The sequence below is a fragment of the Charadrius vociferus genome, unplaced genomic scaffold, assembly GCF_000708025.1.
Source record: "Charadrius vociferus isolate BGI_N301 unplaced genomic scaffold, ASM70802v2 scaffold429, whole genome shotgun sequence".
Classification (NCBI taxonomy): Eukaryota; Metazoa; Chordata; class Aves; order Charadriiformes; family Charadriidae; genus Charadrius; species Charadrius vociferus.
Window position 1 is genome coordinate 2,252,102 of NW_009650250.1, and position 23,257 is coordinate 2,275,358.

Genomic DNA, 23,257 nt, shown 5'->3' on the forward strand with positions numbered 1-23,257 from the left:
CAGCTGTCAAGTAATTTTTAAGTTTTTTTTACATTTTACCGATATCAGTTCTTATTATTTTTAATATTTTATTTCTCATATATAGGATTGAATTAAGTGTCTGAATATTTGCTAGGAAAGAGTTTTCATTTAACCACAATGACTTTAAGAATCTAGTTTGTGTGTATGACATTATTCACACATCTGCTTTCTTATGTTTTTAAATCTCTGACCTTGATTCCTCAAATACTTAAGCGTATCTCTGTAGAGGTCTCTTATTTGATTAAGGTTGCTGCTGCCCTGGCTTGGAAGCTGAAGCGCCAGGGATAAATGTGCAGCTGTGGTTGGTGATCAGCCCTGGAAGCTTTTCTTTGCTCCTCGATCTGCTAAATTAATGTTGGCTGCATGGCAGTGGGAACATCTTGTACAAAGCAAAACAGCTTACGTTTGCAGTTGCCAGTAATATTTCAATTACTTCGATGGAAAGTGGGCTTGCAGTGCTTTGCATTTCATTTCCAGTGCCCTTCATTCGAATGAGTTCTTTAATTGGGATTAATGGGTCTTGGCCTTGGGTTCTTCGATCAGGAAATTGATTATGTCGTTTCCACTTACATTTTTGGTTTGTTTTTTTTTTTTTTTTAAAGTAAGATCTGTGTCTTAGAGCTTGAAGAAGAATTTTATTTAATATCTTATTGATACCCTCGTCTAGCTTTGTTCTTCAAAATAGAGATATTTGCTTCAGAAATAAAACTTCTCATAATGTTGCCTAGTTGATCATTTCAGAAGTAAGGTTTAAGGTTAAACCGTTCATAACTTTACTGTGTTATATCCTGACGTAAATTCATGAGGCAGGACTGGGCCATTTTCAGTTGTAAATACCACTTGCTTTTACTGTTGCAGTCACAAAGTTGACTGGTTACTTTGTGCTGAGCTTCAGAAAGCTCGGCTGCCTGTGCCTACTGGGGGACAGGGTTTGGCTTTTCTCTTGTGCTTTTTCTTCCTCTGACTTTAGTATTGCTTGCTGGAAGTCAACACAGATAATTTTGAACACCTCAGTATTCTTCTATCCCCAATGTTTGGAGTATCCCTCTACAGCAAGGGCTTTTCAAATTCTTTTGTGCTGCCCTGGGGGTTTTACGCAGCAGTATAGGGCTAGAACAGAAACACAGATATGTCTTCTCATTATTGTAAGTATAGATGGTGTTTGGGTAATATAAATCTACTGTAAATTAGATTTTTCAGAAGCAAACGAGTATTTCTCTAGCTTTGATACTGGGGAGAAAGAAGAGACATATTTATCGCAGCTTTTAACAAGAGAAAAGACAGGCCAATGCTGAACACTTCAGATTTAAAAACATAGTATTTGGTCGAAATTCCATAATTGATAGAGTGACTGCATTTTGGTGAGCAAATGTAATGGATGAAGCCAACTTAATCTTACTTGCCATTGCCTTTTAGCTTGATCTGATTTATTCCAGGCATAGTTTCTCCAGTTCCGGACTTCTCCTGCCCAGTCTGCTAGTTATGCCAAATGATGTATTGCACTTGTGACATGACAAACTCTCTACTGAGAGTATATAACATAAGCAAGAGTAAAATTTGAAGTAAAGAGGAAAAAACCTAGTAAAGGCATGATTGGGCTAATAGATAAATTAACCAGTTTAAAGCGTTCATACCAAATGAGGCTTCCAGATAAAAGGTCAGAGATACCTTATGCATTTAGGTGAGAACCTGCACACACACACATGTATATTAACTCTTTCTTTTATGAACCCGTTGTTGCAAGCACAACCCCTTGACAGAACTTGTATATTGGTCTGTTTTAAAATAGACCATATAAGCCTAGAGTTTGCCTTCTTAAAGTCCTGATTGGTTGTTCAAAGAATAAAAAAGTTTTTCATAAAACTTTTTTCACCTTTTTAAAATTAGCTTCTGTGACTTAATATAGATTTTTGGATGAAAGTGATCTCTTCAGCATTTATTCTTCATAAGAATTTTTAAATACTGAAAAAATCTAGTTTGCTTCACTACTAAAAGCTAAATTCACCTGACAGCATTCTGGTTTTAAAGGCAGGTTGTCAGTCCAGTACATCGAAAGAAATGAGTAATGTTGTGTCATTCCTTTACTTAGACTGTTTATTGGGGGGAATCTTACATCCTCAGGGCTTTCACTGTATCAGACGTCTTTTAGTGGACTTCCTACTCAAAGGATATTATTTCTGAAGTCGCCGCTGTTCTTCCTTCCAGATAAATTCCATTATGTGTTGCCAATAACAATGCCGTGTCACTTTGTTGGCAGTGAAATTAAGTAATGCGTGTTCAAGTTGCTGGAAGATAGATGATGCAGTAAAAGTATTTCAGCTAACCTTAAAAGAATACATTCACTTAATGGCTAAAAATAGGATGCTTCTTTTTAATGCTTAGTTTTTTACAAATGAATGTTAGAATGCCAGTAGTAGCCCAGTGGATGAAGCCGTTTCTGTTGGGGGTAGGTTCTTTTCTTTAGAAACGCTGCTGGTGCACTGGAACTCATGAAAGCAATATGGTTGCATTGTATTCTACTCTGCAACTTGCTCAGCTGAAAGTAGGGTAAGAGGTTTGGATCTTGGAGTACTCAGTACACATGTTTTCACCCCCTTGGTCACTTATTTTAATCCAAGCCAGTCTGTTGCAAGTGAAACTAGTAGCTTTCCTGGATGTTCCTATTGAAATTAGACTTTTTGATATTACAAAACCAGTATGAGTGAGATAGGCATTCATTTAGCATCTTCATCAGAAACTTGGCAAGTGAATAAACTTGTCACTCCTAAAGACCCATGTTACAGAGGGGCTGTCTAGAGAGTTCTTTCCACAGTAGAGTATTTAAGTGCAAGGCTGATCAAAATATTTGCATAATATAAAAAAAATCAAATGACACTTAGTAAGTAGCCTACTTATGATGCATGATATCCCTGAAATCTAATTAATTGCTTTTATTTCTTGTTTTTCAGATTGTTTGAAGGACGGTCACCAAGGAAGCCTGAGAAACTTAAGACCCTTTTTTGCTATTTCAGGAGAGTCACAGAAAAAAGTACATCCTTTATTCTTTTTTTGAGCTACAAAGCAGATACATGAAAAATTTAATCCCATTACATTTATAAGTGGCTATGCAGTGTTACGATGGCAGTGTGTAACAAAAGACAGCTTGCTAATTACACTGATATTCATATTAAGGTCACTTCTCGTATAAATGATGCATGCAAGTAAAATTTTTGCACGGAACTTATTCTATTTTCTTTTTTTTGGAGAGATATATGGGGGGATTTGTAAAACATATTTTACACCCTCTATATATAAATTGTGTGTATATAAATATGTATATGTGTGTACATAAATATATATGTGTATATATGTGCAGTTTTAATATATGCAACTACTTGCTGCACTGCATCAGAGTGAGATGTAGAGGGAACTTAGCACCATGGGTAGTTGTTAAAATTACAGACTAAAAGATTTTGAATCAAGCTTCAGATTTCCTGCAGTATGCTTATTTAGTCCTTTGGCTATAATGTTCATAGTTTTGAGGGATTTTCCCCTACTTGTTTTGATTTTTCAGGTTTTTCCCTTCTATTCTTCCAAAGCAATGCTGTTATAAAGTTTGCCCAGTTCAGATATAACAAATGATAGCAAGACATGAGATATCCCAAACTCTTTTAGAAGTTAGTGTGGTATTTTCCTTAGTGTGCGTAGTCAGATCTTCTGTCATTACCGTCAATTTGAACATCTGCATAAGCTTTCAAAAATAGATTTATTTTTGTGAGAACTGTATCAGAGCTTATTGTATTTTAGGGGAGAAAGAGATTTTACTGCAGTAGCATACATCACATCTGCAGCAATATCCTTATTGCAGTATTTTTTTAAAAACTTTTTCTTTGCATGTCAGTATTTTACTATTTGCTTCTTATTCTCTCAGAAGGGTTTATTTTAGGAGACAGCTTTAAACTATTAAATGTAGAAGTCCCTTTGCTTGATTCAGTCCGTCTTCAGTTCATGTTTTAATTCACCACAAACTAAATGCAGCTACATCCTGTTTCAGCTATCAAACTTTCAGCAATGTCAGTAGAACTAAATCTCTGTGGTAAAAAGTAGATTGTGACCTGTGTGTGGGACTGAGAAGAGATATAGTGCGCTAGATTTTTTTGTACTTTGTTAATGCTTTTGTGAAAACCAAATCCTGAATTTATGCAGTTGTCCCTGCCCCCCTGTGCATATGAAATCTGCTGGGAACATGCTTTATGAAACTACCCTATTAGATTTCTTAATGTTGTAACTTTAAATAATGTTTAATTAGATTCTTGAGTGCTCTTTTCTCAAATTAAAAATCCCTATCATACCTTTAAAAGACACGACTTCTTGTTCTTTTTTGTCCAAGGAATTAGTAAGACTGAAGTAACTTACCTCTATAAATTACTGTAATGATTTTGCAACTCTTTTTATTGTAAATGATAATTGAATTCCTTGTAAAGAACACAGTGGAGACTATATCAGCTGAAGACTTTGTGCTCAAAAGGTGAATGCTTAACTTGTAAAATATCACCACTAATACCAGAGTTCCCGTGTGGAAAAGCACTTAATTGCTGAAAGCTGTGCACTTTTTTTTTTCCAGAGCAAGCAACCCTTTTTTTTCCCCTAAAGCCCTGTAGTTTTGGATAAAGGCATCGGCTTATTTAAGGCTTTTGGAAGGATACGTTTGTGTTTTACATACTGTTTTGAATGTTTTTCACAAGCCAGTGCAGTAGACTTACTGAAGCGAAGCAATGAGTCTCAAAGTTTTTATTAGGATGACATCACCTAGTAAAAGGTTAATACTATCTTTCTGTTGCAAAACTAAACTTTTTAGAGTAAAATAAGGAGAGAAGATGATAATGCATCCTTCCTGCAACAAGCAATGGCTCTTCTTTTTCTCTTGAGGGCAGGAGTCTTCTCTCTGTTGAAATACAGTGAATTTCACTAGCATCCTGGCAGGGCTGAAAACAGCTTGATTCAGAATCCACTAACACTGCCTCTTTATTGACATAGTAGGGCTTTTTTGGAAATACGAGCTGCTGCTTCATCCATCCGTAGGCTGAGCACTCTATTCGGTGTCAACAGGCAATGCACAGTAGTCGCCTCTAAAGGTTCACAACTTCTTTTTTTTCTAAGTGGCAGCACATTTTACTTCAACTATTGAGTCTTTTTAGTAGTGTTTACAGTTTAAGTGAAAATCACTTAAGAAATAGCTTTTCTTTGTTCTAGAAAAAGAAAAATACTCAAAACTTCAAAAGGGAGAAGTGAATATTTTGGTCTTCATGTTACTTGTTTCCAAATTGAGCGTGGGTTGTCAGGGGAAGATTCAAAGCTGCTCTTGGAAAGTTAAGCTCATGTGTTTCTGCCAAGAATGATGTTTGTTTGCAATTTTAAAAGCTTACCACTTAAAATAATCTAAGGACTAAAGCTCCAGCAGTTAATACATTTTCCTCTGGGGTTGGTTTGCCTGTAGAACCTACGGGATTGGTGACGTTTACAAGGCAGTGTCTCCAGGAGTTTCCGGACTGGGAAAGGTAAGTTAAACGTCCTGTTAATCTAAGAAATTCCTTAAAACAGTGATAACCAAATCCCATTCCTGTGAAATTGATTCAGGCCTGAAAGTCTGACGGAAAACAATGTTTGGTATGGATTGTTACAGAGAGAAGTACAGAGAAAAATCCGTGAACTGTCACGAGTAGTTTGAGCACGCTGAGGTTTTTGAGTATGTTTGTTTGCCTGTGAAGCCAACAAGTCTTAAGTTAATTTTGAAAACAGTAAAATGTCTTTGGTGCTGTTGCTTGAGTGGGGGGAAAAAAAAGAGAGAGATGACTTGATTTCAGAAATGACCGGAAATATAATGAAGTATGGGTGATAACCAGCATGAAAACACAAGTGGTGTGGCTTTCTTGCTGGTTAGGAAGTTAATGTGGGACAAACTTGTGTGAAAAATGTAGAACTCCAATTTCAAATTTGGGGTTTTATGGTGAAAGAGGTGGAGAAACTGAAAAATTGACTGTTAAACCTTTAAAAAGTGTTTCAGAAAGGCAAATGCATTTTCTTTAATACATCAGGGTGGGGTTTTTTTTTTTTAAACACCTTATGCTTAAGGTGTGTAAGAAATTTGGGGTTGGATGAGGTTTTTTTTAAAATGGATGTCTTTGTGTGGAGATTCTGTAATCGTCCTTTCTGTACAATATTTTTCCTCAATGATAGGTCTCAGAAAAAGCTGTCCAGATTGCATGTGACCTATGAAGGCACTATTGAAAGCAATGGGCACGGTATGCTACAGGTAAGCACGTATAACAGTAAATGTGGCTTTATGTCACGTTTGTGTCATACTTTTATGGTCTGCCAGCTTAAAGTTACTTGTTTATCCTCAATTGACTTAAATGACAAGTTGTTATGCAGTGTAAAAGAAACATCAAAATTAATTCCGTGGGCAGTCGTAGCACTGTCAGTATTCCCCAGCTCATCTGGGTTTGCACATGTACCTGTTACAGAAAGACTGACAGAAAATCACAAGCTGTGGACAGCTTTAGGTCTTTTAGGTCTTCTTAGATCAAAGATTGACAAGATAAGTTTCAGGCAGTGATCTTGATGAGTTGTCATGGGTTTCAGTTTATTTTAAAAAAATTATTCTTGTGCCCCAGACACTGACCAGGTCAGTAGTTCAGGAGACTTTCTTGCTGCTGCCAGCGTCACTGTTTCGATCTGGGAGCCAGTCAGCTAAAAGAGATTCCTGAGGAGGATGTCCTGTCCATATCTATAGCAAGGAACACATTTGAGTTTTCAAATTAGGTAATTAAAAAAAAAAGGCGGGGGGAGGGGAAGTCTGCCTTCTAGAATTCAGTTACCAAAAAATATTTAGGACTTCTTTAGCTAGGAACAAGTGGTGGAAAGGAAGAGGAGGAAGGAGAATAGGAGGACTTTCTCTGGAAAGAGCAGATGCCAGAGAACAGTAGAATGCCAAAATTTTCTATTAAAACAGTTAATGTGTAATGATTCTCCACTGTACAATTAGTTGCATTTATTCTGTTTTGTCCAAAATTAGACTGTTACATTTCTCAGGGAGGGAACTGTTGTGCTTTTGGTCTTGCAGAGCAGTTGGCGTCTTGGAGGTAGCTTACTTTCTGTGGGTATTGCTGCAGGAAAAAATCATAAAATAATAAGCTGCTTAAATATCACGGTTGTCATCCAGGTAGCATAGCTCAAAAATTGCTCATGAGCAGAGAGGAAATGTTGATGGGCATGGTCGTTTGATCCATATGATGTATCTATTAAATGAGACCGTAGCTGAAGTGGGTAACTGGTGTGGTGTTCTACAGTGCTTTTTCCTCAAACTTTAAAATGTCTCTTGACTGTCTGAAACTTAAACTCTCAAAACATGCATTGAAATTATTATGAACTCAGCAACAGCGCAAGTGTTCATTTTTCTTCTGTCTCTCTATTCAACTATACTATAAACTTAGAGGTGAGAGAAGGTTGAATTACGTTTTTTTTGTGTAGTGTTTAAATTTCTGTTGCACTCCTTAAATTCAAGCACTCTTTAGGGAGTAGTATTTTTCCTCCTGGCTATTTCAAGTCTCATCAAAGAAAATATCTCTGCTGAGATGAAGAGCGCTCTCTCTAGGGAGGAGCAGAGTGACTAAGACACGACCATCCGGGAGTCCACAGTGACCCCAGCCTAGGCTGGCAGGGTCACTGGCTGGGACAAGCAGAGCAGGATGGTGACAATAACAGTTTCTGCTGACAGGCTGGTGGTCATCAGACAAATGCAAGGCGATGAGTCAGGTCACCGAGGTCAATCCTAGGTGTCTAGTCAGCAAGAGGGCATCAGCAGAGGACAGGGCTGGGCATGGGTCCATATCTGATGTCTCAGGTGAGGTCCAGGACAAGGGGGTGTGTTTGTATGGGCGCCATGTGCCGGGGGGTGAGGATGGGGGCCCAAGGTGAGGCTACTCAGCACAGTTACAGTGCATTTGGGGCCTTGACGTGCTAAACATCTGGGTGGTTTTCATGTCACTTTTTTGTATCATGGTTAAGTTCAGCAAACCTTAAACAACTGAAGTTGTTTGAAGTGCATTGATATTTCCAGGCCAGATTTCAGGAACACTTGCTGTTGTAGTGGCCGGCTCTCCGTGTGCGTGAGACTTGACTCTGACTTGTTAATCAGTCGGTAATCTACACAGATGTTCATGTCACTCCAGCAGCTTTTGTTCCCCTCCTGTAAATGTGCTCTCATCAGCTATCTAAATAAAAAACAGTAAGAAGCTAATAGCATTTGAAAGATGAAGTGACTTTTAAAAATTATATATTTATATATAACTAACTACTTTTAAAACTGTTTTCTATATAGAAATGTAATTTGTAAAATATGTGTTATTGCAGCAGAAATTAGAGTCCAGAGCTTCTTTGTTTCAAGCAGAAACCTCAAAATGAATGGCCTTGTTCAAGTGCGTTTCAAGGATAATTCATAAAAGATTCTTCTAGGTACAAAACAACTGGTACAGGGGCAATGCTGAGCTAAAAATGCTTCAGTATAGACAGTTGGGGCAGAATGCTTATTAAAGGACAACTTAGTAATTCTTCAATGTCCATAAAATGCAAAAAGAATACTGTAACTCGCTGTTTTCATCTTTTACATTTACTGAAATATGTTTCATTCTTAAATATGTGCTCTTCAATGAAAACCCACAAAACTTGGATTCGGAGTGTTTTAGATGCAGAACTTTATTTTGCTGTCTAATATCTCACTTGTCTTAAGTTTTCTGAGAAGGAGAAAGGAAAAAGAGAAAGGCATGCTGTTAATCAGGGTCTGTCCTGCTGCTTGTCTTTTTAAGTGATAATAGCAGATTTCAATAGAATTGAAATTTGTAAAAGACTTTACCTTGGTAAATGAAAAGATTTGTTCTGTTTGTTTATCTCATAATTCTACTGAATATATTTTTATTAGGTTGATTTTGCAAACCGTTTTGTTGGAGGTGGTGTGACTGGGGCAGGACTAGTACAAGAAGAAATTCGGTTTTTAATCAACCCGGAACTGATTGTATCGAGGCTCATCACTGAAGTCTTGGATCACAATGAATGTCTTATCATCACAGGTTAGTCTTTACACAAAATGTTTCACATCTTATTCTGGTTTTATATATAGAAAATATATTTCAAGTTGAAGTTTAGTATGTTTAAATGCTGTAAGGTTAAAAAAAAAAAGTAAGGAAAAAAAAGTCAATACCACCCTCAAAGTCCTTCTTCGCCCCACCCCTTAAGACCATAGGGCCACTGATCCAATAGATGTTTTGTGAAGGAAACAAAAAAAAAAAACCACCCTCAAAGTGACAGCAACCAGACAGAAATTTTTTTTTTATCCTATGTAAATGTGTAGGCCAAACTAAATACTGTTGGGTGATATTGGTGAAAGCCACAATTACCAGCTCTTAGCTGGTCCCAGCAGGTAATGCATCTGTTACATTAAAGCAGAGGGGTTTTTGTTCCTGTCTGGAGTTTGTCACATTTGATGTGATCAGTGGGATTGAGAAATCTGAGAAGAGGAACTGCCTTCTGTTTACCAAAAAGGGCAGGAACTGAAAGAGGAGAAAATCAACATCCATTAAAAAGAGTAGAAAGTCAGGAAATGTCTCTTAAGGTTTTTGATCTTGTAAGTTATGAACATGTGTTTGTGTTACTTGTAAGTTAATTACGGGTTCGTAGTTAACATCAAAACCTAAATACTTCTCCAGTACGTTGTTGAGAGGCTGCATATGGAGATGCACTGTCTGTCCAGTGCTTTGCTGAAAGTGGTTTTCCTTTTGTTTCCACCTCTGTCATAAACTTGGAATGTTTTATTATCCATTGGATCAAAACAGTTGGCATCAAAACAGCCAATGTCACTATTAAGAACTGGAGAAGTCCAGGTTGCTGTGTAAGTCTCAGTTCTATATACAGGAACAAAGTGAGAATTTTTCATGACTGAAAAATAGAAACCCATTATGGCCTCATCTTATTTACTCTAAAGAACAGCTAGAAAGAAAAAAACAGTTGATCTGAGAGATGCTCTGTGAAAAAACTGTATAAATTATGTATATTCTGTGTTGTTCAGTCTGCTATAGTAAAAATGTTGGGATGAGTTACCTGAGCTGCCTCAACAATCAGGACTTTGTACAGATGTTTGTGTTTCTTGGAAAAGTCCTTTTAAAGCTCTTCTTTCCCTTGCGTGTGCGGGACAAATCTGAGCTTAAATCTTGCAAATCTTCCTCTGTTGTGAGCTATTGATTGTACTGGGCAGAGCATATTTTGTTTTCAGTTTGATGCTTGGTAATCTTCTAAAGACAGAGTTTTGTTTTTCCCCCCTGCCAAAATTAATGTCTTTTCTGAGAAAACTTTTTGATAAATGGGCTTTCGTGATTACCTTTTAAAAAAAAAAAAAAGGCAGAAAATTCTTGGCCTTTGCTGATTTCTGTTGTGTATTTTGGATATGATACTATAACAAGATTAAGGTATTGAAGTACTTCCTCGGGGTAAGGCTCTTCTGGGGAGGGTAAAAACAGCGCAGTTATCCATCTGTGTAATAACTGACTGGGGGAAAACACTAAATGAATGTTTTGAAAGACCTTCTTCCATTCCCCTGCAATAACTAGTGATTTGGCATGAACTAATAAAGGTGAGAATGTTTTTGGGGTTTTTTTCACTGTGGCAATATTCTTTTCATTTTCCTGAGTACTATATAGTGTTTTGCAATTAGTACTTGTGATATGGTGTTCTTCTCTAATGGAAATGACCATTCCATCATTTTCATTTCATCCCTGGAGCTCTTCCACCTCAGTTCTTACCCAAGTCTCCACTGCATGTCACAATCCTCTTGATAAATTACATTCTTTGTGACGCATCTTGACTCAGCGGCCTAATGGGGATAACTGTGTAGCTTAAATTTGCAGAAGAGTCGGAGAAATTGGAGAGAAATTAAATTTGTTGTGATTGCACAGTATCTGGTTAAGATCAGTGCTGTAATGAATATGGAACTGGTCATGCAAACATTCAAGTTCTTCAACACAAACATCTACCTACAGAAATGTCAGCAGCAATGCCAGAGATCCCCACAGCTGCATTTCTGGTAGAGCTGTGAATAAGCGTCAGTGTTTTTCATTCAAGGTTTTCCCCCACCCCCACCTCCCCCCCTTTAAGTTCACATATACTCGGGCAGGATCAAGAGCAGACGAAGCTGTTCCATATTTGTTTTAAATCTACAGATTGAACAACGGCCAGTCCTGACCACATGTTAGCCTTGCATTTTCAGACTCGTAAGCACATTATCTGATCTCGTTCACTGCACAGGTAATTGGTTCAGCTGAAAATTTACTCAGAGAGGAAAGATTGGTTTTCATCTGGATTTAGCAGGTTGATTGTGCTGCTGTCTGGAGAGCCAGAAGACTAATGGTGGTGCAAGATAAGGATCAGAACTGGTTGAAAGGGAGAGAAGGACCTTCTGCTCACTCTTGGCAGTAAATGGGCATTTATATTGGTGACTACAAAACTGTACTCTTGCGCTTTTCACATGTACTCCTTTTTATTCAGTGCTAGTGATACTGCCTCCTCAGAGGTATAATTTCTAGCTCATAAGAAATACTAGAGGGACAGTCTGGTGGGTTTTTTCCCAATCCCTGGGAACTTTATAATGCCATACAGATCCTATGCAAATAGAAAGCTAGACTAAGGAGTCTGAGAAAGGGGTATGTTTAGTAATAATTGCAACTCTTTCTAGTTTCATGAGGTCCCATAAGCACTACCACTTGGCAATTTCACTGTTTGATGCTGTAACTATTACAAGTATCTTTTTGAAAGATACTTGTATATACTTTCTTTTGACTTTAGTAGGCTTTTTTAGTTTATTTAGTAGTTTGTTTTTTCAAGTTCTGATGGAACTGTGCTATTATGCTGTACTTGTGGCTTGGCTTTTTTTACCTCTTTATTGTTTTAATGGGAAGAAAAAAGATTCACCAGAAACATTAGCATATGCAATTTATCCCGTGCTGCTTCTGTTCTCCCAGCAGCAGCAGTCTGTATCCCAATAGTTCACAGGCAAAAGTGCTGTCAGTTGAATAACCATTTTTGTCTGACGCATTTCCAGAGCTTCACTTCTGAAAAGCCATTGATTTTCATTAACTCTGGGGTTTTGGGACATGAGTTTAGAGTTCCTGTGATTTCTTTTGAGTTTCTCTGTTATTGATTTTTTTTTTTCCTCCCATATATATATATATATATATGTATTTGCTTATTTGTTTGTTTTCTGGTGCTTTTGTCATCAGGCACTGCACTTCCGTAAAAATTAATGAAAACAATGAACCTCAGAAAAATCAGCTTAATACTCTGACTGTCATTTAATCTGTGCTGTTACAATAACTTGATAACCTAGTCTTTACTTCCCACGTGCTAGACACCAAAGGAAATGCATCCTTCTCAGAGTTGGAAGATTTGCTACATTGTCCCCTAAAGAGAGCTGTCAGAAAAGTCACATGCTTCCCTTGTCTGTCTTTTCTTACTATTTGCTCAGACCGTTTTTCCAAGCATATCGGTAAATCTGAATTTTACCTACATCAGGAAAAGTCTTAGTGAAGGTTGATAGCCTACAATTTGATTAGAAGGCTGACTTCTGAATACTTAAGCTGTTCGCAGTTGTCCTTTGTACAAGAGCATGAATGTGTGTGAATATATAGGCATATTCTGCCATCACAATTTTGATGACTTTGATTTTGTAACAGGAGGTTAATTCTTGGTGAGGAAACTTTTACCATCCTACTCATTTTGCGAAGCAACTTTTCAAAATAGCTGTGATTGAAATTTGTGTGCCCTCAGTATGGTTAATCATCTAGACAAATCTAAATAAATACCGAGTGGATAATAAGGCAGCTAAGTTAAAGAAGCGTTGATAAGTCTTTTCAGGTAAAATAAATTTGGGTAAATTCAAAATTCAGCATTCAGATTCCCTTGTCAGGTGAGGTTAAAAGTGGTTTAGGTTTCTGATTGTTCAACCTTTTTTATTTTATTTAGAGATTGAAAAACTTTGAAATTGAATTTAGACATTTGTATTCTCAGAGTATCACTGATCTGTGCAATAGTTAGGCACTACTGTTGTCTTAGTAATCAAATGTTTTGTGCTGTCAGCTTACAGGTCTTCCTAAAACCTATTTTTCTGTTATATTTATAGGCATAGCTGGTGTCACTATTTCTAATTCAGGGATTGCTTAACAGTTCTCTTCTTACTCTTACGGTTTATAACTTGTGCCAAACCATACCTGTATGAACTGAAATTTTCCAAACAAGGTATTCTTTTCAGTCCTCCACTTTTGAAATTCAGCTATTGTGAGCTCAAAACAGGGGGGAAAGTTGTGATTTTGCTATGGCGTTGCTTTAGGAGCTTTCTTTGAAGCATTTGTGCATCCCCAGGTTTTTCAGCGAGGTCCTGAAATACGGTAAAATGAGGTGAAAGGCAGCCTCTTAGGTTATGGTCCCTACTCTCAGTTAGAACTCTGTCCTTGGTCTTGGGATAAACCTTTGAAAAGAAGTTCACACCGTAGAGCATAATAGCTAATTACTGGAGGTCTTAATGTGCTACTTTCTTACAGCCCTTAATGCTTGCCAAGATACCCTGCTGGCCGCCTTCACAGAGCACCCAAGTATGTTCTGGACCATGGTTTTGTGGGTCCTCAAGCTTTTACAGAAGTAGCTTCTTGGTACTAACTGCCGTAGCTGAGAGCAGTGGCTTTTCACTCCATTCAGTGCCATTAATTGCTGTGATATCTGGGAATTCCTGTCAGGAACCATAGTGCAGGAATCACGCTGAACAAACGCAAAACGAAAGGAAAACAAGGGATGGTGATTTATTGAGCAATGGGATGAGGAAGCTTAACACTCCTACCTATCCTAATGTAAGGTTGCTCTCAAGAGACTGTAGGGCAACAAATTGGGTCACACTGGTGTGTTGGAAATCTGCTTGGTTTCTGACCATCGGGGTTTTCTTTGGCTTGATGGTTTTTAATTTTGTTAGAGAAATACAACTCCTTAGAGATACGTATAAACATACAGCTCACCATATACACTTTTGAATCTCTTTAGTTTTTGTCTCATGTTTCCTAAACTGTCAGCCCCAGACATTTGCTAAATTGTGATGAAGTAGGGTTGCCGTGTTTTCAATAGTGGAGTGACTATATCTTACCATCCTATTTACAGGCAGTAGTCTGAAAAAAGAAAAGCAAAATGCTGGTGGCACAAAGGCTCGCAGTCTTTGTTAACCAGATATTAGCCAGGAAAACTTCAAAGATGATGGGCATTTTACTGAGAAGCCATCAAACTTGAGAGTGGCAAAGTTGAAAACTATCTTCTTGTTATATACTGGACAGCATACATAGATCTGCACTTGTAATGTTCTATGGTGGATGCTACGTATCATCTGTGGAAAAGAAACTTCTACTGGTTCGGAATATCTTGTATTCTTGGTGCAGATATGAATCTCTATTTTCCATTGCTTCTGAGAGCTGTGTTCATTTGGAGAAGCAGTGATTCCTATGAAAGATTTGCCAAGTGAAAAAAATATGTACATATTTTGTATGTAATACAGAAAATCATTTGTTTCAGGTACTGAGCAGTACAGTGAGTACACAGGCTATGCAGAAACTTACCGGTGGGCAAGAAGCCATGAAGATAAGACCCCAAGGTAAAGTTCCACATAAATATTTCAAGTGATAGAATAAATAAATGTATAAATGTGCAACCTTGGTGCTTTAAGTATTTCCTAGCATTTGCCTTAATAGAGAATTTGACTGTTTGATCCTGCTCTCTTCAGTAGAGCCCACAAGCTGAGAGAGTTATATTAATAATGAGATACTAATACTAATACCTGCGATATGTCAGGACTTAAACCAACATCTTTTACAGTTATGTGTATTTAATCCAAATTTTTAAGTTGACTGAACTGTGGATTGTAACGTCACAAGAAGTTTGACAATGATACCTCGGGGGCCACAGTGCAGCTGATGTGTGGCAAAATAAGATTTTAATATTGTGAATCTGAGTTGAAAGCTCTGAGCTCTTGAATTTATTTCTCCAACAATGTTACCGTAGTGTATGCACAAAATTGCCCATTTGGTATAGAAACGTACACAATGTACTCTCATTTAAATGTTGGAGGAAGGCAGAGAGCCAAAGTTCTTTTCTTTGACCTTGCGGTGTTGTTACGTACTTAATAAATAGTGCTGTGTAATTAGATTTGTTTCAACGTGTGCCCAAAGTCTAGCCAGAGTATTTCTAAACGTATAGGGAGACCTGTCTCATTTCTGATGTTACTTTTATTCTTGACCCACAAAGAAAAAAGGTGCTCCATTGGCTGTTATGAGCTCACATTTCTACCTGCTTCTAACAGAGAAGCTGTGCAGGGAATTGCTCGTTTCGCATCATAATTTTGTGGCAAATATTTAACAACTAATGTGATCTATTTTTCTCCTTCCTCCAATTTTAGGGATGAATGGCAGCGACGCTACACTGAAATTGTTGCTATAGATGCATTTCACTTCAGACGTTTCCTTGATCAGTTTGGTCCAGAGAAAATTAGAAGAGAGCTCAACAAGGCCAGTAACTTCTTACAACGGCCTGCAGTCTAAGGCTGTTTCATTAATGTTTAGAGTACCTTTTCAAATATTTTTGCATTTTTATCTTCAGCTAAGGAAGTTCTTGCTTAGTTGTGTCCCTTATAAAAGGTGTAGTCTTCAAGGTTTTGCTGGCCAATGTTAAAGCAGAAACTTGTCAAATAGAATGACTCTTATCCTTTGATACACTATTCAAAGGTGTATTTTATTTAACTTTCATAAATACATATGAAATTTGGATATACTTTTTCTTAAGTCTTCCCTGTCCTCCTCCTAATTATGATTTTAAGTTCTCTTACTGTGATTGGCTCTGCTGGATCCTACTCAGCCCTCCAGTCAAGGTGAAAAAGGGGGTGCCTCATGTTTTAACACAGGGACAGTTCATAAATATGGTGCCACTTGTTTTTCTTCCACCTTTCTTGTTTCCTCTTGGAGTATTGTCATATTACCTGAGAGTTTATCTTTTCATATACTAATGTCCTGCAGTCAGGTCCAGCTGTTCATAGATCTCCTATCTTTATTTGCACAATAGCTGTAAGGGCTGTTGCAAACGATTATATGAATATACATGCCAGTTAGAACTTGCAGTGATGGGGGTGTTCAGAAGACTGAGAAATCAGGCCAGTTTTAATCCTTTGAACTAAACTTTCGGACTGACATTCAGAAACAGCACATTTACTACTAATAATTCTCACACGTCATTGTTACTACGCATTCAAAGCAGTCGGCCCGTGACCTTACTCTGGGTTAGCTGTGCGTATGCAAAGCTGCATAGTTGGCTCCAACGGCTATGGGCCTTGATAGTCTTAGTCATCAAAGTTGCCAGGCTGAAGAGCTCTTTGACAAGGGAAGCTGGAACCGCGGTGGGCATCTTTTTTTCTGTCCCCTGCCCTCCCTAATTTCAGATCTTAGCCTTAAATAAGGTACTTGAGTTTCTAGATGCTTCCCAGTCCTTGCTGTCTGCCCTTGGACTACGTGCTGCAATAATGTTTGGGAACATGGGGTTACTTTCCCAAGCCACGACAGGTGCTTTATCATGTTTCATGGCTGAGTTTTTCATGTTATTTGTTTTTCTTCTTGCTTTGCTGCTGCTTTTATTGAAGCTAAAGCAGTCTTTTCCCAGCTCTTGAGGTCATACTTTTGCAATGACTAGTAATTGCCATCAGTGAGCTGTTTATAGTTCTGAGACCTTAGCTTTCAACCTGTGCCAATGGTTTCAAGGCCTTTGCTGTTATCCCATGCATGAATTTTATATCCTAACAAGAGACGTCTGGAATCAATCTCCAGTTCATGTAGCAAATTTTCCTAAGTTGATAAGAAGGCTAATGGGCCAGAATGAGGACCTCGCATGGTTAGTATAAGGCATAGGTAATGACAGGTCTGTGGCTTGTTATAGCAATGGCAATGCTATTTTTACTGGGCTGTTGCCCAGTATGTTTATGCAATTATACTATATTAGTGTGCTTATATTTGGGTTCAAAACATGCTAATGCTAAAATCTGCTTTGTGTGCTTCTATCTGTATAGATGGAGTGCGCCTCTGCTTTAGCTGGGGTGTTAAATATAAGGGCATGATACTACCATTGTTAAAGACTCCTGCTTTCTGTAGTATAGGAGGGTATAGAATAATATAGGATGCATTTTAAATAAATTCAAACACAGGGCAGTGTGTTCCTAATTCTCAGCTGGAAAGGGAAAGGAAATATACCTGAAAGCTAATCTTTTATTTTTTTTCCTCCTGGAAATGATGTACAGTACTGAATGATTAATTTAATTTAGTTGTAAAACCTTAGCATTTTGACTAAAGTAATATTCATCAGCTTGTTTCTTCATGGTTGGTAATGAAATTAGCCCTGAAAAAGACAGTAAATAAATTCTGTAAGCTTCAGTGCTATCTCAGTACAAAATTCGAATTACCTACTCTAGTGAATTTATGATCTGCCCACAATTTTCAATATTATTGATTGCGTTTGGATTTTTAAATAAATTATGGTAGATCCACACAACTTTTATACAGTGTGTCGGTTTGGCTGATGTTGTTTGATGAGGACTGATTGGTATTTAAAGAAAACTTTAGGCCTGAGTTAATTATTTCCTGATAAAGGCTCTCACTAACAACAGTTTTTCCAGTTGCAAGTTCCGCTTTCCAAATCCTAAGGAACAACTGGCTTGCAATTGCCGCTCATAAATGTCATTTTAAGGCTATCTTGATAGTCACCAATTAAAAAAAAAAAGCTACAGCTTCATCTTGGGCAAGAAATGCTTCCCTAGGAATGATGGTATCCAGAAGAGTTATGTTTTAAACAGTGTTAACTGTAAGAACGGTTTTATATGAAAACAAACCAATTGTAAGCATCACACAGTTTCTAAATATGAGATACCATATATTTGAAGTTGTCTGCAACTTAAAAGCAGATTCATTTATGTAGTTAAAAGGAATGGTTCTTCTGCTTCCCATATGGGAGCAACTGCTTTAAAAACTGCACAGAAAGCTTTCGTGTTCCTGTATTGCTAGGTGAAACCAATTTAAAATACTGGTGCGTGGTCTCTTTTTTTCTTTTTAAAGAAAAAAAAAGTGATTAGTTTTATCTTTATCCTTTATTTACTATGAAAAACCATAGGGGAGCACTTACTTAGATATTTTTCTTCATGGCTGCTGAAGTCCTCCCACGTATTTGCTGACATTCTCACTGTGTCTGACAGGACAGTTTTTGTTTTCCATGTCCTGGCAAGTTGAGAAATACATGCCCGTTAAGTAAAAGCTGAAAAGAAAATGGCATTCTGTTGCAACACTGATCCATTTCCCTTGCTGGGAGGATGGAATTGGAAGAATTATTGGCCACGCAGCCAGAGTAATAGCTTTGGCCCCCTGGTTTCATACAAACATGCTTTGGACGTGAAGCACACTAATAGCTCTGACTTGAGGGAGCTCAAGAAGCTGCATGCACCTGATGATGTGTCGGTGCTCCTTATGCAAACTCTGTGTCGTGGTACCCTGCTAAACTATAACTAACAGAAGTCTGAATTTGCAACTTAGATCAGACTGGAGTGAAACTGCAAATACTTCAATCTGTACCAGGCAATTGTACCAATTCAATACATTTTTGTACTGTTGGAAAAGTTCCCAAAGAGATTTATCCTTTTTTCTATACATGGAAGCACCTGCCTTTACTCAAGATTTCATAGTGAATATCACACTTTTTCATCCTACCCTCTTTTACTGCATGAGGCCTGTATTCTGAGATGCCATTTTGTATTTTATTTTCAGTTTTGAGAAGTTTCAGTAATACTGGACACGGTAGTTCACCTCTAATGTATGCTAAATGGGCCAAAAAGCAACAAACATGATATGATCTACTATTATTCTCTGCTCTGGGTATCCTGAAAAGTTTCCTGTAGCTGCAATGAATTCCATTAGGAGTCAGCACTCATATCTAATTTTTAACTTGGATCCAAATAAGGCAAAATTCTTCCTGCCTTGGTGTATTGAAGTAGTTTGGTAGTGCTAGAAGACAGTTCTGGTTATTGTTATCATCTTATTGTTTGAAAATGCCGCAACAGATTGCCTGTCAACTTCTTCTGACTCTTGTCTGCCTGCAGGCCTACTGTGGCTTCTCCCGACCCAATGTTCCACCTCAACACCTCTCTGCAATAGCCACAGGAAACTGGGGATGTGGTGCCTTTGGAGGGGACTCCCGATTAAAAGGTAAATTGTAGCAATTCATTAATGTCCAAATAAATCGAATCACTTAGACTTTGATTCGTGGCCTGATTTTTTTTTTTTGCTGTTCAGGTACACTTTCTGGTTTTGTTTGAATTAATACATTTTAGCCAAGAATTGGAATAATAGTTAAGCTGTCCGTGGAACTGGTTCATTAGTTTTGATCTTTAGGCCGAGTAACGTGGCCTTAAATAACAAAAATGCGTGCTGTTTTCATATGCTATTTTCAGTTTAAAATTTGAGGTAAGTACGTGATGGTGAAATGTTGGGATTACAAGGACCTGTAGCACCTTCAAAAGCACAGACACGCAATATTAGTTCACAAAAGAACAAGTTCATTGCAGTTCTCAGTAATGTAAATCATTTGACCTTTCTGGAGCAGTCTTTTTAGGTTATGTCTAAAATTTCTATCTCTGCAAAGCTGTTTGAAGTACCTGGTAATCTGCAAGGCTTCCCAAACTTGCTGGCAATGCTTAATGTTTAGGTTTGCTCCTTAATATATTGCTGTATGCCAGAGAGGTTTCCAGTGACTCAGACATTCTCCTTTCTTTGCTAACTTGCCTGCTATATCACTCACTTTCTCATGTTCTTTTGTTTTTAATTAGAGTATTTATAATGTGGCAGATACCGCATGCCTACATTCATTTAAGACTTTTTCCCATCAAGTCAAGAATTGATGGATCCTGACAGTTAAATTGATAGTCTGATTCATATAGTTCTAAGTAGAAATTTACATTTTTCTTGTTTTCAAACATTTGGAGAGTATTTAAAATTTGTTTTTCTGAACAGCTTTAGGTAGGTCCATTGAGACAAACAATCATCAGGCTACTAGCTTCATTAGTTTTCTTTCTTAATGCGTTTTATTCATCAAACATCTATTTTTTTTTTCTCAACGCTCATTGATTTCCTGACAGTTGTTTTTTGATTTCCATTAGATAAAATGGGCTGCCAAGTGCAGATCATCAATATCAGAAGTAGTGTTTACTGCAGGATCTGATCATACTTGACTATCATTATGTTAGGAAGGTTTAATAAATGCTTTGATTTGTATAAAGCCTCCTCTTGGATCTGAACTGTAATATCCCATGTATATTTTTTTAATGTATGGGTTTCTGATAAAAATAGGGCTCATCTGATCTAAGCCATTATTTAACATTGGATGTGACTTTTAGAATAGGGATTGCTCATTACAATGCTTTACTTCCTCTCCCCATCGCTCAGAGCTCAAAACCGAAGCATACTGGCAAAGACTCAGAGCTGAGTCCATTTGGTGAGGTAACCCATACGAAAAGTCTTTGATGCAGACAATGAAATGAGCCATGAGATGTGGTGCTTTGTCACTTGGATATGAACTCCAGGAAGAACAAGTGCATGTAAAGACTCGGACATTCTCTCAGTTATATTTTAACTTAATATTTTAGTTTGAGCTTTCATTTATGTAACTTTTCCTCCATTTTTGGATCAACCTTATTTATTTTTGCAAAGTCTGCGAGAATTAATACTTAACAGCAAGTTTACAGCACTGCTGCTGTTAGAAAAACTTCATCTAAATCTATGTGTGTACTCTGAAGTTTTCTCCTGTTCTTTTGGCAGACCTTACAAAGACAGACATTGGTTTAATTTGCACTTAAGTTACTCTTTGTAAACTCAGCTTAATTTCTTAGTTGCCTTTGAAAAATCAATACTTAATAAAGAGAATTAAACGACAGTGATATGCTATGGGATATGGAGCTAGTCATTTAGTACGTGATGCTTTTCCTCTGAGCTGACACTGACTAGAAACAAGATGGCTTCATGCTTTTTTTTTGTTTGTTTAACTGTGAGCTGTGAAAAGACTACAGTAGTTTGTCATGTGTGTTTTTGTCAGAATAGAATTGCATTTGATGTGCGATAACTAAATGAAGTTCACAGATACTCCCTGCACAGTCATAAATGCTAAAGGTGTTTCTCCCTTTTGTTCAAAAAACGCTGTATAGGGTTATTCTGAACTGCAGATTCTCTCAATGGTTTCACCTCATTATAAGCAAATTTCTTACACTGGAGAATAATCTTTTACAGTTCATAGGGAGTCATAAATTCTTCATTCCAGAATATGTTTTAGAAAACTCTGAGATTATCAATATCACGGTTTCACTGAGCCCAAATAAATAGATTTTGTTAACTACATAGGCTTGACAGTGTATTGCAAAGACAAAATAGTTTTCATAGTTAAATGAAAAAAGCAAGATTTAAAATATTCTTAAATATACACCCACACCCTTATCCTTTCAGAAGTAGTATCTGCATCTGTAACGGAGACTTCAGAACCTGCAAAGTATTTGATGTAATTGGATATAACTGGATAAGTGCCATAATGCATTATGATATTTGCTCATTATTTTTTCAGTCATGAATTAAAGGAATGTGATTGTGTATAAAATACAGTTTCCCTCAAGGTCACAGATGATGCAAAAACTAAAGTCGTCTTGAGGGAGGAAGAACATAATTTGGCTTTATAAATTAAAGACCTGGTATGTAAACTAGGCAGATTCCAGCTAAGTTAGGATATTTCCACAAAATTTTAGTATAATCTAAAGGGTTCAAATACTGAAAAATGTATGTTTGTGCAACAGGGAGAATTTGGGAAGATCTTGTCTTGCTTTTCAAACCAGAGGATAATTTAACAATTACTTGCTCCAGGGGCTATGCAACTGTCAAAAGATTGGGGAAGTATTGTTTTATTGAAAACGCACAGGAGATGATCTGATGAGGCATCTCATAAACACACAAATTTAACTTCTAACAATTGTGAGAAAGTACTCTTTAGCTGAATTGGTGATCTTATTTATCTGAGAAAATAAAGTTCAATAGGAAGACTGCCATCAGATTTAAAAAGGCCCTTGTAGGATTAGTGGAAGGAGAGAAAAGCATGCATTTTGCCTCGTGTAAACGCATGCGATATTGAGGGGCTGCTGCGATAGTACTGCAGTTCTGAACTTACCCGATAAGCAGCGACACAAGGAGGACTGGGTGTTGAACCCAGAGCAGCATTGCAGCGCCTGCAGTCGTGCAGTTTCATTCTGCTTCTCCCTGCTGTGTCTCCAGTGCCACTTTCCTCGCACCGATCTCTGGACTTTGGCTGCGCTGCTGTAGTGGTACCACAGTAGGGGAGTCCCTGGTGATAACGTCCTTTCCTCTGGATAAAGGACTGGATATGTAGGGCCTGTGAGGATAGTTGGATCCCCAGAGGGATTTGTCTTACGCTTCTACCACCCTTGCTGGGTGGTAGAAAAAGGTACATCAGCACAGCTGTTTCTTCATGGGCAAGTCCAGAGGAGTTAAATAGGATCACATCAGCTGTGCAAGGGGCAAGAGAGCCCAAATCCCTCCAGTCCCCTATTTGGCAGGCTCTATTGCTCTTCCTGTGATGCTCCTTTCTGTGCTGGTAGCATGAAATTTTCACATGGCATTGTATATATCATTAATGCTCAGCAGATTGTGAAGCCTGATTCTTGACAGAAATGTTGACTCTCATTTCATAAGATTTATAGCACTTCAAAATAAACAGTAGGATATTTTTAATATCTTCTGTAAAGTGAAACCGCATTGTTTGTTTGGAATGAATAATAAGATTCATTAGGTTCTGTTCCCCTATGCAAGCTAGTTAATTAGACCCTTTAAAAGCTGAACTACTGAAGCTTTACCAAATCCACAGCTGGTTCAGTAGTTTAATTAAAATATCATTCCCAGATTGAGATTAATTTCACATGTGATTCATGTAATTTATAATTTTAGCTATGGGTTTACAAGAGGTTTTTTTGATTAAAGAACGCAGTATTTTATTAGGTCTCTGTTTAAAAATATGAAAGATTCTTGAGCTGAGCTATGGACAGCTTTCTATT

The 23,257-nt window shown here is 37.5% G+C and overlaps 1 protein-coding gene across 1 annotated transcript in view; it reads left to right on the top strand.

Moving 5' to 3' along the window:
* The window catches only part of PARG (poly (ADP-ribose) glycohydrolase), a 64,846-nt gene that overhangs the window by 38,428 nt on the left and 3,161 nt on the right, over positions 1-23,257 (top strand). Inside the window, exons 9-15 of the mRNA XM_009893041.1 lie at positions 2,970-3,049; positions 5,498-5,558; positions 6,238-6,313; positions 8,978-9,125; positions 14,650-14,728; positions 15,530-15,638; positions 19,256-19,361. Coding sequence (XP_009891343.1) covers positions 2,970-3,049; positions 5,498-5,558; positions 6,238-6,313; positions 8,978-9,125; positions 14,650-14,728; positions 15,530-15,638; positions 19,256-19,361 — 659 coding nt within the window. The remainder of the gene's footprint in view (positions 1-2,969; positions 3,050-5,497; positions 5,559-6,237; positions 6,314-8,977; positions 9,126-14,649; positions 14,729-15,529; positions 15,639-19,255; positions 19,362-23,257) is intronic.